We start from the raw sequence: 14,121 nt of genomic DNA, 5'->3' as shown, positions 1-14,121 counted from the left end.
ACCCGCTGGGGTCCCCACCCCCAGCCCTGCCGGTGCCCCTCACTCCCGACCCGCAGCCCCTGCTAGCCCAGCCCTGCCCCCCCCAGCTCTGCCGGTGCCCCTCACTCCCAACCCGCAGCCCCTGCCAGCCCAGCCCTGGGCCCCCCCCCCCCAGCTCTGCCGGTGCCCCTCACTCCCAACCCACAGCCCCTGCCAGCCCAGCCCTGCCCACCCCCAGCCCTGCCGGTGCCCCTCACTCCCGACCCGCAGCCCCTGCCAGCCCAGCCCTGCCCCCGCTCCCCCAGCTCTGCCACTGCCCCTCACTCCCGACCCACAGCCCCTGCTAGCCCAGCCCTGCCGGTGCCCCTCACTCCCGACCCGCAGCCCCTGCCAGCCCAGCCCTGCCCCCCCCAGCTCTGCCAGTGCCTCTCACTCCCAACCCGCAGCCCCTGCCAGCCCAGCCCTGCCCCCCCCAGCTCTGCCAGTGCCCCTCACTCCCGACCTGCAGCCCCTGGTAGCGCAGCCCTGCCCCACCCCCATCTCCACCGGTGTCCCCCACTCCCGACCCACAGCCCCTGCTAGCCCAGCCCTGCCGGTGCCCCTCACTCCCAACCCGCAGCCCCCTGCTAGCCCAGCCCTGCCCCCCCCTCTCCACCGGTGCCCCCCACTCCCGACCCACGGCCCCTGCCAGCCCAGCCCTGCCCCACCCCCAGCCCTGCCGGTGCCCCTCACTCCCGACCCGCAGCCCCCTGCTAGCCCAGTCCTGCCCCCCCCCAGCTCTGCCAGTGCCCCTCACTCCCGACCCACAGCCCCTGCTAGCCCAGCCCTGCCCCCCAGCTCTGCCGGTGCCCCTCACTCCCGACCCGCAGCCCCCTGCTAGCCCAGTCCTGCCCCCCCCCCAGCTCTGCCGGTGCCCCTCACTCCCGACCCGCAGCCCCTGCTAGCCCAGCCCTGCTCCCCCAGCTCTGCCGGTGCCCCTCACTCCCGACCCGCAGCCCCCTGCCAGCCCAGCCCTGCCCCCCCCCAGCTCTGCCGGTGCCCCTCACTCCCACCCGCAGCCCCTGCCAGCCCAGCCCTGCCCCCCCCAGCTCTGCCGGTGCCCCTCACTCCCACCCGCAGCCCCTGCCAGCCCAGCCCTGCCCCCCGCCGGCACACAGCTGAGTTGCAGTGCTGGGGGGGGGCAGTGGAGTCGGGTTATTGCAGGAAGCTCTGGGGTTGCATCATGAATCTCTGAGCGAAAGAAACTGGCCGGAGCGAGAGCTGGTGGAGGGGGAAGCGAGGGGGTTTCACCCGGGGCAGGCGGATTTCCCAGAAGCTTTTTCCTAAGGGAAATGTCAGTGTCACCCCGTCTCCTCTGGGGCCCAGTGCTGGGGGTGGGAGGAGCTGGGCACGGGACCCCTCACCCGGCACAGTTTCCCGGATCACCCTCACGTGAGCCGCCGGCTCTAACTGAAAGCACCGGGCGAAACCCGCTGTGCCTGGCGCCGGCCCAGCCCCCGGGGCTGCGTCATGGGCAGCGTCTGGGCTGGGACACCCCTCCGGGCCCGGCCCCCCCATGGCATCCCCCTGCCGCTGGCTCCTGCCTCCACCCCCTTGGCCCGTCCCCAGGCCCAGCCTGGCCCGAGCCCCCCGGCCCAAGGGGGGGGGGGGCTTGGCCAGGAGCCCCCAAGATCCCCCCACTACCCCCGGCCGAGGCGCCCGAGCCCCAGATCAGAGCAGGGCCCAGGAGCCAGGCAGGGGCCCCACATGCTGCCCCCTCAGCCCAAGGGGGCTCTAGGTGGGGTCATTTGCATACAGGGCGGGGGCGTGGCCAGCCCATGGCCCCACCCAAGGGAGGAGGAGGATTCCCAGAAGCAGGGGGGCCCCCACAGGGAACTTTCCCCCCCGAGCCGGGCAGGTGGTTTCCAGCAGTTCCCAGATGAGAGGCAGTTTCGGGCCAGGACCCAGTGGGCATCCCCAGCCCGGCAGCCCTCAGTGCCCCACCGGGCAGAGCCCCCTGGAGCCCTCCCCAGAGCAGAGCCCCCGCCCCCGAGCGGAGCATCCCCCCGAGCGGAGCACACACCCCCCCCGAGCGGAGCCCCCCACCAGGTTAGTTCACAACTTGTGTCTGACAAGTTCTTTATTGATCATGTTTTTGCACCATCCTGAGTTACAGAACGTGGAGGGGGGGCCCTAGGGGGCCCCCCCGCTGCCCCCACCCCAGGCGCATGGAGTCCGGCGGAGGCCGCCCGGCCCGGGGTATCCTCTCCCGACCCTGACAATCAGCCCTCCGGGGGAACAGCACCATTTCCGGGGGCTCCCTGCTCCCCCCGCCATGATTCCAGGGGGCACAGGAACGTGTTGAGAACTGGGGGGTTGCCAGGGCCAGCAGCCCCCACTCCCCCCGGAAGAGCCTGGGTGGGGTGGGCCGGGCGGGGGCTAGACCATGATCAGTCGGGGAAGGGGGTTCCCAGCGCCCCCAGCTGGACGGAGAGAGAAGGGGGATCCCCGGGGTCCCACGAAGGCAGCGGGGTCCTCGCTCCCAGGCGGGAGGGGGCAGAGTCCTAGGGGAGACGGGGACGTTAGCAAGAGACTGGGGACCCCAGATCCAGCCCCCCAATTCCTGTCCCGAGAGCCCCTCACCCCCCAGCTCAAAGCCTCAATCCAAGGAAGGCCCCTCCAGGCCCTGCGCCCCTCTCCCTGGCCCCGTTCAGCCCCACCTTCCCCCACATACCAAGTCAGTGTCCTGTGGCACCCGCCGGGGTCACTCGTCTCCAGCCGCCATCCCCCGCACTGCGCCTTTCTGCCTCATCTGCAAGGGGGAGAGGGCGGAGTTAAGCCCTGGCTAGCCCCGCCCCCACAGAAACCTGCCTCCTCCCCTAGGGGGCAGACCCCCCGCCCCCACCTCATCCAGCTCCTTCTGCGTCTCCTCCTCCATGCGGCGAATATCGGCCATGCTCAGATCCACCCATTTGTCCAGCCAGCAGAAGACCTGCCGGTTGAAATTGGTGAAGAGCCGTTGCTCTTGCTAGGGGAAGAGACAGAGAGCGGCGTCATATTGGGGGCCGGATGGACAGGCCCCGTGTCCTGTTCCCCACCCCTGAGCCAGCCAGCCCAGCCCCGGGGCGGGTGGGAGCCGGCGCCCCCTGGAGAGGAGGAGCCCCGTGTCCCAGCCCCGGGGCAGGTGGGAGCCAGCGCCCCCTGGAGGGGAACGGCCCCGTGTCCCAGCCCCGGGGCGGGTGGGAGCCGGCGCCCCCTGGAGGGGAACGGCCCCGTGTCCCAGCCCCGGGGCGGGTGGGAGCCGGCGCCCCCTGGAGGGGAACGGCCCCGTGTCCCAGCCCCGGGGCGGGTGGGAGCCGGCGCCCCCTGGAGGGGAACGGCCCCGGGGCGGGTGGGAGCCGGCGCCCCCTGGAGGGGAACGGCCCCGTGTCCCTGCGCCGGGGCGGGTGGGAGCCGGCGCCCCCTGGAGGGGAGGAGCCCCGTGTCCCGGCCCCGGGGCGGGTGAGAGCTGGCGCCCCCAGGAGGGGGACGGCGCCGTCTCACCTTGTGTATGAATTTCTCCATGCGGCCCTGCAGGCCCCACCAGCGGAAGTTCACCGTCACCAGCTTGTAGGCGCACATGTGGGGAGACTCCTGGTTACTGGCCAGTTCCCGCTAGGAAAGGACGCAAAGGATGTAAGAACGGTCCCGCCGGCTGAGAGCGGGCAGTGCCAGGCGCCCTGTTCTGGTCATTCCCTCTGGAGCAATTCTCCAGTATCCAGCCCGGCGCCCACGCCCAGCCGACCATGGGGTTAGACGGGGCACAAGGGACATCCAGGCTAACCCCTGGCAAGGTGTGGGATTTGTTGTGTCTCAAGGGCCGCTCAGAGCAAGGGGGTGCGTCCCTGCCCTGCCTGGCCACTAGCCAGAGATGGACCCATCCTCCAGGAACTCGGCTAGTTCTTTGTTGAGCCCTGTTATAGCCTTGGCCTTCACAACATCCCCCTGGCACCGAGTTCCCCAGGCTGTCCGGGCGTTGGGGGAAGAAATACTTCCTTTGTTTTAAACCTGCTGCCAACTAATGTCATTGGGTGACCCCTAGTTCTTGTGCTATGAGGAGGAGTAAACAACACTTCCTTATCTACTTTCTCCGCACCCGTCATGATTTTATAGACCTCAATCGTATCTCCCCTTAGCCGTCTCTTTGCCAAGCTGAACAGTCCCAGTCTTATTAATCTCTCCTCACACGGCAGCCGTTCCATGCCCCTAATCATTTCTGTTCCTTTTTCTGGCCCTGTTCCGATTCCAGTCTGTCTGGTTGGAGGTGGGGCAACCAGATCTAGACACGGTGTTCAAGGTGTGGGTGTCTCACATGTGACGAAGGGGGACTGTCCCTTGTTATGTTGTACTGAAGCCTATGTGAGTCTGGCTGTTTGGCATGAATGCTGTGCGTGCCTCAGTTTCCCTGTGTATTGCACCAATGTCCAGGTGGTGGGAATAAGGGGGGTGACTTGCGGGGGCTGCTCCAGCTGTCTGCAGGGATGCTATGGCCCCTTCGTAACCTGAGACCCAGGAGGGGGATGCGACCAGGTGACTCTTGGCCCAGGACAGAGGAGGAGCAACGGGCCGGCAGGGGCCAGGCAGCTGGAAGCGAGTCGGTCTCGGCTGGCTTGGGGCTTGGGGCGCAGGGGGAGGCAGAGCCCTAGTTCTGGGCTCCCCTCCCCCCAAGATGGACTTGGCTGAAAGTCACAGATTTCTGTGCTAACAAGCTCTGCCCTACGCTGTGTTCCTGTCGGCTAATAAACCGTCTGTGTTACCGGCTGGCTGAGAGTCACGTCTGACTGCGAAGTGGGGGGTGCAGGACCCTCTGGCTTCCCCAGGACCCCGCCTGGGCGGACTCGATGTGGGAAGTGCACGGAGGGGCAGATGCTGAATGCTCCGAGGTCAGACCCAGGAGGTGAAGCCGTGTGAGCTCCTTGCCCTGAAGACAGTCTGCTCCGAGGGAGAGGAGGCTCCCCAGAGTCCTGACTGGCTTTGTGGGGAGCAGTTCCAGAGCATCGCCCGGGGACCCCCTGACACCAGGGATTTATATAGAGCTAACATGAGATTTTCTGTCTTATTATCTCTCCCTTTCCTAATGGTTCCCAACAGTCCACTCAATTTTTTGGCTGCATCTGCACATTCTGGATGTTTTCAGAGAACTCTCCGCAGTGCTGCCAAGATCCCGAGTGGGAACGGCTCATTCAGACCCCAGCACTGGGATTCTGGTTTCCAATGTGCATTACTTTGCATTGATCACCACTGAATTTCATTGGCCACCCAGTTCTGTGAGATCCTTTTGTAGCTTTTCACAGCCTGCCTGGGACTTAACTATCTTGAGTAGCTTTGTATTGTCTGCACATTTTGCCACCTCCCTGTTTACCCCTTTTCCAGATCGTTTATGACTATGTTGACTAGGACGGGGCTCAGAACAGACCCCTGGGGGACACCACTATTTACCCCTCTCCATTCTGAGAATTGACCATTTCTTCCTGCCCTTTGTTCCCTGTCTTTTAACCAGTTCCCAATCCATGAGAGGACCTGCCCCCTTATCCCACAACAGCTCCCTTTGCGGAAGAGCCTTTGGGGAGGGGCCTTGTCCAAGGCTTTCGGACAGTCCACGTTCACTAGATCCCCCATGTGCACATCTGTCGGACCCCCCCCCCCGGTACAATTCTCAGAGTGGGGAGGCGGATTTCCTCAACAAACCGTGTTCAATGTGACGATGCAAACAGGTGCAGACATGCTGCCCTGAACCCAGGAGTCCGGGCTCTCAGCCCCTCCCCTCTCTCTCACTGCTCTAAGCCACTAGGCAGCAGGTACCTTCCAGTCTGGACCGAGTGGCCCTCGCCCCGTCTTCACGGATGTGAAAAGAGCCGGATCTTCATCTGCTTTGTAATCCTGGCAGAGAGAGAGGCAGTTAGTGCTGACCTGCCTCCGGACACCCTGCAGTCAGGGCTGGGCTACCAGGGGCTGCGGGTCGGGAGTGAGGGGCACCAGCAGAGCTGGGGGGGGCAGGGCTGGGCTAGCAGGGGCTGCGGGTCGGGAGTGAGGGGCACCGGCAGAGCTGGGCGGGGCAGGGCTGGGCTAGCAGGGGCTGTGGGTCTGGAGTGAGGGGCACCAGCAGAGCTGGGGGGGGGCAGGGCTGAGCTAGCAGGGGCACCGGCAGAACTAGGGGGGGCAGGGCTGGGCTGGCCGGGGGCTGCAGGTCGGGAGTGAGGGACACCGGCAGAGCTGGGGGGGGCTGGGCTGGGCTAGCAGGGGCTGCAGGTCGGGAGTGAGGGGCACTGGCAGAGCTGGGGGGGGCAGGGCTGGGCTAGCCGGGGCTGTGGGTCTGGAGTGAGGGGCACCAGCAGAGCTGGGGGGGGGCAGGGCTGGCCGGGGACTGCAGGTCGGGAGTGAGGGGCACCGGCAGAGCTGGGGGGAGCCCAGGGCTGGGCTGGCAGGGGCTGCAGGTCAGGAGTGAGGGGCACTGGCAGAGCTGGGGGGAGCCCAGGGCTGGGCTAGCAGGGGGCTGTGGGTCGGGAGTGAGGGGCACCGACAGAGCTGGGGGGCAAGCCCAGGGCTGGGCTGGCAGGGGCTGCAGGTCAGGAGTGAGGGGCACCGGCAGAGCTGAGGGGGGCAGGGCTGGGCTAGCCGGGGCTGCGGGTCGGAAGTGAGGGGCACTGGCGGTGTGTGGGCTCTCACCTCCTCGGACACCTGGGTCCGGTCAGCGATGTCTATGTGAACGACTTCCACGTCCTTCCATGTCTCCGTGTCCAGACCGTGAACCTGCTCCGAGCAGGGAGGGGAGCCGTCAGCGACGGGGGAGCAGAGCATTATGGGTAAGTGGTCTCACTGCCCAGGTCGGGGGAGGCGCTGGCTAAGAGGGGACACCCACCCCCAGGGCGCTCCCCTACTTTGGCCTCCTTCCCTGGGGAGCGGGGCTGACTCACACTGGCCTGGCCGGGGCGGGGCTGCCAGGGGGATTGGGCCTGGCATGGCCGCGGGGCTACTGGGGCGGGGGGGGGGGGGGGGGGGAGAGGAACTGATGGGGGGGGGCTGACAGGGGCGGGCTCTGGCCTGGCCACGGGGGGGGGCACCGGGGGTGGAGCTGCCAGGGGACGGGGCTGGGGCACCAGGGGGCGGGGCTTACTTACATTGTCCTGGGTGCCCAGGTCGGGTTTGTGCCACGTCTCAATCTTGATGATGAAATCGTCCTTCATGTACTCGTTCTGGGGATCAGTCACAAGTGAGGGGCGGTCACAGAGCCAGAACCCCCCAGCCTCTGGGGGCTGCCCGCAGACACCTCCCAGGCAGGGGCAGACACAGCAAGAAAATGGGAGGCCAGATTCCGGCCCCATATTGGGGACGGAGTCCCAGGGGGGATCCCCCACCCCTGGGGAGTGAAGACCTGCCACATCCCCCTCCCCATGGATCCCGCCTCCCAGCTGAGATAGGAAGTGGAAGGCACTTACTGTGACAACTGCAGGCCCGGACCCCAGGACAGAAGGAACAAGCGAGAGAAAGAGAGAGATGTAGGAGATTAGCAGCTAACATCAACAGCAGAGAACCCAGGCGTCTGGGCTCCCAGCCCCTCCCTGCCCCCAGCTGGCCGGGATAGAACCCAGACGTCCAGGTGCGAGGCTGTCACAGAGTGTGGGGGACTCAGGGCCCTGCACTCCCCACTTCCTGCGATTCCCCAGGACTCCCAGCCAGGCAGCAACACAGAAGGGTTATTAGCCGACAGGAACAGAGTCCCAAACAGAGTTTGTAGGTTCAGAGACCAGGACCCCTCAGTCAGGTCCATCTTGGGGGCTGGGGAGCCCAGACCCAGGTTCTGGGCCTCCCCCCATCTCCCCAGCCAGCTCCAAATTGAAACCCTCCCCCAGCCGTCTCACTCAGCCTCCCCCCGGCTCCTCCTCCACCCTCTGTCCAGTGTCACCTGTCCCCAGCCCCCTCCTGGCTCAGGTATCGTCCCTCCAGCAAAGTCACCCCCTGCTCTCCCATCCCCCATGCAGACAGTCCCAGTAAAACTAGACGACATTCCTAGATCAAATCCTCCCTGCTCCATCACATTTCTCCCCCCTTTGAGACTGAACTGAGCGGGGTCACTCTGACCAGTGACCTGGGGAAGTTCAGGGCTCCCTCTCCGGGACAACGCGTCCGCTATCAGGTTGTCACGTCCCTTCACATGGACCACGTCCATGTCATAATCCTGCAGGAGCAGGCTCCATCTCAGGAGCTTGGCATTGGCTCCTTTCATCTGGTGCAGCCAGGTCAGGGGAGAGTGGTCGGTGTGCACGGTGAAGTGACGCCCAAAGAGATATGGCTCTAGTTTCTTGAGGGCCCACACCATGGCCAGGCATTCCTTCTCGATGGCCGCGTAGTTCTGCTCCCGGGGTAGCAACTTCTTGCTCAGGTACACGCTGGGGTGTCTCTCCCCCTTTTCATCCTCCGGCATTAACACCGCCCCCAGTCTTGTGTCTGAGGCGTCGGTGAACACCATAAAGGGCTTGTCAAAGTCTGGGTTTGCCAGAACTGGGCCACTGACCAGAGCCTCCTTCAGCGCCCGGAGAGCCTCCTGGCACTCCTCGGTCCAGACCACTTTGTCTGGCTTCCCCTTCTTGCACAGCTCAGTGATGGGGGCGGCTATGGCGCTAAAGTGGGGCACGAACCTCCGATAGTACCCTGCCATCCCAATAAAGGCTTGGGCCTGCTTTTTGGTTTGAGGAGCGGGCCAGTTTCTGATTACCTCCACTTTGGCTGGTTCTGGCTTTAGGCAGCCGCTTCCCACCCGGTGGCCTAGGTAGGATACCTCAGCCATCCCCACCTTGCACTTCTCCGGTTTTACGGTCAGCCCAGCCTTCTGGAGTCGGTCCAGCACTTGTCTAACCTGGGATATGTGGTCCTCCCAGGTCTGGCTAAAGACACAGATGTCATCGATATACGCCACGGCAAAACTCTCCATCCCCCTCAGTAGCTGATCCACCAGGCGCTGGAAGGTGGCCGGCGCTCCCTTGAGGCCGAAGGGCAGGGTCAGGAACTCATAGAGCCCCAGAGGGGTGACAAAGGCCGATTTCAGCCTGGCATCTGCATCCAGCGGCACTTGCCAATAGCCCTTTGTAAGATCCATGGTGGTAAGGTACCGAGCACCTCCCAGCTTGTCTAGGAGCTCGTCCGGCCTGGGCATGGGGTAGGCATCGGCTACAGTGATGGCATTGAGCTTCCGATAGTCCACACAGAACCGGATCGACCCGTCCTTTTTGGGGACCAGCACCACCGGCGAGGCCCAAGGGCTGGAAGACGGCTGGATCACCCCCAAAGCCAGCATGTCATTGACCTCTCTTTCCAGGTCCTGAGCAGTTTTCCCTGTGACTCGGAAGGGGGAGCATTTTATAGGAGGATGCGATCCTATCTGCACCCGGTGGACAGTCAGATTAGTGCATCCAGGCTGGCTGGAAAACAGCTGTTGGTACAGGTGCAGCACCCCTCCGATCTCAGCTTGCTGGGCAGGGTTAGCCGATCAGAGAGGGGAATTGTTTCCAGGGGGAAGCCAGCTCTTGTCCCAGGGAATAGATCTACTAAAGGGTCATCTCCCTGCTCCTCCCAATGTCCACACACGGCCAACACCACATTCCCCCTGTCATAATATGGCTTCATCATATTCACATGGTACACCCGGTGGTGGTGCACCCGGTTCCACAGCTCCACCACAAAGTTTACCTCATTTAGTTGCTTGACAACCTTGAAGGGCCCTTCCCAGGCGGCCTGGAGTTTGTTTTTCCTCACGGGGATGAGGACCATCACCTGATCCCCAGTGGCGAAGGCGCGGGCCCGTGTTGTGCGGTCATACCAGACCTTCTGCTTCCTCTGGGCTCGAGCCAGATTCTCCTTCCCTCTGGGACAGGGACCAGCTCCTCTGAGCGATCTCCCTCCTCCAGCCGGGCAATGAGCTGTTCTTTGGTGAGCCTCCCACTGCGCAGCCCCCTCTGCCTGCACAGCTCCACCAGGTCCCTCGTAAAGAGATGGTTCTACATCATCCCGCTGGTCCCAAATTGCTGTGGACTCACAGGTCTGTGTGCTCTCAGCTCCCCACGGTTTCCAGGGGGACCCCTAGTGTGCCAGCCCTTCTCCAGGTCACCACCTCTCTGCCAGAGTCAAGCCGCAGACTCCTCCGCCCCTGGAATCGCTCATCGCGGTCCCCGGGGGACCCTGTTACTGCAACAGTCCTTCTCGCTGGTCACACGCTCCCAGGGGTTAAGCATAGCTCCTCCACCCCCCGAAACCGCTCCTCTCTGAGCCTTCAGCACGCCTGGGCCTCGTTAATCCCCCTTCGTTTTACTGCTCCCCAGTCACTTACTGCAGGAAGCGCCGTCCACGGGGTGCAGCACATCCCACCTCCGCCACCAGTTGTCACAGAGTGTGGGGGAGTCAGGGCCCTGCACCCCGCCTTCCTGCGATTCCCCGGGACTCTCAGCCAACCAGTAACACAGAAGGTTTATTAGACGACAGGAACATGGTCTACAACAGAGCTTGTAGGTACAGGAAACAGGACCCCTCAGTCAGGTCCATCTTGGGGGGTGGGGAGCCCAGACTCCGGCCCTGGGGCTCCCTCCGTTTCCCCAGCCGGCTCCAAACTGAAACCCTCTCCAGCCAGCCCCTCTCCACTCCTGTCACCTGGCCCCAGCCCCCCTGGGCTCAGGTTACAGGCTCAGGTATCGTCCCGCAAGTGACGTCACCCCAATATCCCATCCCCCATGCAGCCAGTCCCAGTAAAACTCCCTCGCCCCATCCCCAGGCCAGTCCGCCTGTCGTGGAGTGTGGGAGACTCCGGGCCCTGCACCCCCGGCTTCCTGCAATTCACCGTGACTCTCAGCCAGCCAGTAAAGCAAAAGGTTTATTTAGACGACAGGAACACAGCCCAAGACAGGTCTTGCAGACACAGACAACAGGACCCCCCAGTTAGGTCCATCTTGGGGTCCCAGGGCCCCACAGCCCCCTTGGGAGGTCAGAGCCCCGTCTGCCTCCCAGCCATTCCACAAGCCAGCTATGAAACTCTCTCTCCAGCCTTTGTTCAGTTTCCCGGGCAAAGGTGTCACCTGGCCTCTAACCCCTTCCTGGGTTCTCATGTTACACGCTCAGGTATTCTCCCTCGGTCAGTCTCCCATCCCCCAATGCAGACCATCCTAGCCACACTGCCCTGTCAGCATTCACACACCACAGTAAGAACAGTCCCAGTTCGTCACACCGCCCCAGTCCCCGCTCCATCACAGGGGCTCACCGGTGCAGCGGTAGGGGTCAGGGATCGCAGTGGGGTCAGCAGTCAAGGCTCACCAGTGAGGCAGTAGGGTTTGGGGTGAGGTCAGGGGTCGCGGTGGGGTCAGGGGTCGGGGCTCCCCAGTGCGGCAGTAGGGGTCGGGGTGGGGTCAGGGCTCACCGGTGCGGCAGTAGGGGTCAGGGTGGGGTCAGGGCTCACCGGTGCGGCAGTAGGGGTCGGGGTGGGGTCAGGGGTCGGGGCTCACCGGTGCGGCAGTAGGGGTAGGCGTTCCAGGCCTTCTCGTGGAACACCAGGGAGCCCTCAGGCGCCAACATCTTGACGAAGGTGGGCACCTTGCTGTGGGGGGAGCATGTGGTGCTCAGAGCCAGGGGCCTTGGCTCTGCCCCACTCCACCAGCCCCAGCCCCACCCTGGGGGCACCTCCCACCTCCCCAGCCCTCCCTTGGACAGCACCTGACTCGCCTGGCCCCCCAAGCACAACCCCCCCAGCCGCCATGCTATCCCCTCTCCCCACATCCCGCTGTCCCCTCCCCCCACATGCTGCTGTCCAAGCGCCCCCCGCGTCGTGCTCACCTGTGCAGGTGGTAGATCTTGTGGGTGTACTGGCCGGCCTCGCCCGGGCGCTCGTAGGGCTCGTTGGCCACCACCTCGATGCCCTCCCCGCCCCCCGTGTTGTTCTTGCTGGCCTCCGCCACTGCGAACAGCTGCCCCACCTGGTACTGGGGAAGACGGATTGAGCCCGGCGCCCCGCCCACCTCCAGCCAGTCCATGCCCCCCTCGGCGCCGCCCCGCCCCACCCCACCCCTCCCAGCTAACCCCACCCCCTCCAGCTAGCCCACCCCTGCCCTCCTCCAGCCAGTCCATGCCCCGCCCTCCCAGCTAACCCCGCCCCCTCCAGCTAGCCCACCCCTGCCCTCCTCCAGCCAGTCCATGCCCCGCCCTCCCAGCTAACCCCGCCCCCTCCAGCTAGCCCACCCCTGCCCTCCTCCAGCCAGTCCATGCCCCGCCCCCAGCTAGCCCCACCCCCTCCAGACAGCCCATGCCCCGCCCCCAGTCCATGCCCCGCCCCCTCCAGCCAGCCCATGCCCCGCCCCCAGCTAGCCCCGCCCCCTGCAGCCAGCCCATGCCCCGCCCTCGGGACTCACCTCTTCCACGGAGCAGGGCAGCAGCACGCGGCTGCGGAGAGAGAAAGGGGGGGTCAGAGCTGGGAGCCCCCAGCGCCCCTCCCCCCCCCCGCCCCGCCGGACCCCCCCCCACTCACAACTCTTTGATCAGCACCATCCCGCGGCTGCACCGGAAGCAGGAAGCGGCGGAGCCCCGCCCCTTTGACGCCACTTCCGCCCTCGCTTTGCCCACAGCCCCAGCCCGACATCGGGGTTCGGCGATGACGTCATCGCCCCGCGTCGGTGGAGAGGGGCGGGGCTCAGGGAAAGGCGCTGGACCCTTCGGGGGCGGGGCCTAGCCCGACTCCCCCCTCCCCGAGCTGCCCCTCCCCCACGGGTCAGCCACACGGCATAGGGAGGGAAACTGAGGCACGCCTGGGCTTCATCGCAACGCTACAGACACTGCCCAGCACAGCGCGGCCCCGCCCGACCCCCAGCCCGGGAATCGCCCCACAGCCTGCCCCACGGCCCGGCCCCGCCCCCCACGGCCCGGCCCCGCCCCCAGCCTGCCCCACGGCCCGGCCCCGCCCCCCACAGCCCGGCCCCACGGCCCGGCCCCGCCCCCCACAGCCCGGCCCCACGGCCCGGCCCCGCCCCCCACAGCCCGGCCCCGCCCCCAGCCTGCCCCACGGCCCGGCCCCGCCCCCCGCATCCCCCGCCCCGCCCCCAGCCTGCCCCACGGCCCGGCCCCGCCCCCCACAGCCCGGCCCCGCCCCGCGCGTCCCCAGCCCCACCCCCAGCCCAGCGCGCTCTGGCCCCACGGCCGGGCACAGACTCGCGTGGGCGCGGTGTGTCGCGTACTCGGGTCCCGGCGCTGGAGGCTGCCGGGCGGGACGAGCCACCGGCAGGAGCCGGCGGCGAAGGCCCCGTTCCGGGGCAGCCGGAGGTGAGGGACCCGCCCCGACACCCTGCAGCCCGGCCTGGCGTGGTAGAGCGGGGGGCGGGGGGGGGCTGGGAGCCCGGACTCCTGGGTTCTCTCTGGCTTTGTGATTTTGTCCTCACCCACAACTATTTCACATTTGGGGACAATATATACCTTCAAGTCAGCGGCACTGCTATGGGTACCCGCATGGCCCCACAATATGCCAACATTTTTATGGCTGACTTAGAACAACGCTTCCTCAGCTCTCGTCCCCTAACGCCCCTACTCTACTTGCGCTACATTGATGACATCTTCATCATCTGGACCCATGGAAAAGAAGCCCTTGAGGAATTTCACCATGATTTCAATAATTTCCATCCCACCATCAACCTCAGCCTAGATCAATCCACACAAGCGGTCCATTTCCTGGACACTACTGTGCTAATAATAATAATAATACTGTTTATGCTCTCTGTATGTGTGTATATATATCTCCTCATTATATGTTCCATTCTATATGCATCCGAAGAAGTGGGCTGTAGTCCACGAAAGCTTATGCTCTAATAAATTTGTTAGTCTCTAAGGTGCCACAAGTACTCCTGTTCTTTTACAATCCAGCATGTATCGGTAACTGCTACCAGTGGCACGTTCCTAGAGAGAGCAATTTAATTTAATGCCCAGCCGGGGGGGCAGCATGGAGCAGCGGACACAGGGCTTCAGGGGACGTTCTCCTGGGGCCGGGGGCACTGGCTGCAGGGCGGGGCACTGTGGGGTGAGGGCTGCGTGGGGAATTTGACCCCGATCTCTCCCCCCAGCTCCCCATGGCCCAGGCGGAGCCAGTCCCGGCCCTGCCCCCAGACA

General features: G+C 65.2%; 1 protein-coding gene across 1 annotated transcript; it reads right to left on the bottom strand.

The window, feature by feature from the left end:
* Nucleotides 1-2,080: 2,080 nt before the first annotated feature.
* Nucleotides 2,081-12,572, bottom strand: LOC128829659 (phosphatidylinositol transfer protein beta isoform-like). Its single transcript, XM_054015133.1, has 12 exons — nt 12,497-12,572; nt 12,381-12,411; nt 11,809-11,954; nt 11,481-11,572; nt 7,434-7,441; nt 7,116-7,190; nt 6,664-6,747; nt 5,800-5,877; nt 3,502-3,612; nt 2,864-2,986; nt 2,693-2,770; nt 2,081-2,522 (listed from the first exon to the last, which is right to left on the bottom strand). Exons 1-11 carry the CDS (start codon nt 12,514-12,516, stop codon nt 2,723-2,725), a joined length of 816 nt encoding a protein of 271 aa, XP_053871108.1. The 5' UTR covers nt 12,517-12,572; the 3' UTR covers nt 2,081-2,522; nt 2,693-2,722.
* Between the last annotated feature and the right edge of the window lie 1,549 nt (nt 12,573-14,121).

Source organism: Malaclemys terrapin, unplaced genomic scaffold (assembly GCF_027887155.1).
Source record: "Malaclemys terrapin pileata isolate rMalTer1 unplaced genomic scaffold, rMalTer1.hap1 H_1, whole genome shotgun sequence".
Classification (NCBI taxonomy): Eukaryota; Metazoa; Chordata; order Testudines; family Emydidae; genus Malaclemys; species Malaclemys terrapin.
Note: the sequence above shows the minus strand (reverse complement) of the source record. Positions and strands in the feature narration are given on the sequence as shown.

Bases quoted from the DNA above. Each gene is read 5' to 3' on its own strand.
- LOC128829659 (XM_054015133.1), bottom strand. From the start codon at position 12,516: ATGGTGCTGATCAAAGAGTT. The intron at 5,878-6,663 runs GTGAGAGCCCAC...TCTCTCTGCCAG, and splicing joins GGACCCAGGTGTCCGAGGAG to GATTACAAAGCAGATGAAGA. The intron at 2,771-2,863 runs GTGGGGGCGGGG...TCCCCCTTGCAG, and splicing joins CGCAGAAGGAGCTGGATGAG to ATGAGGCAGAAAGGCGCAGT.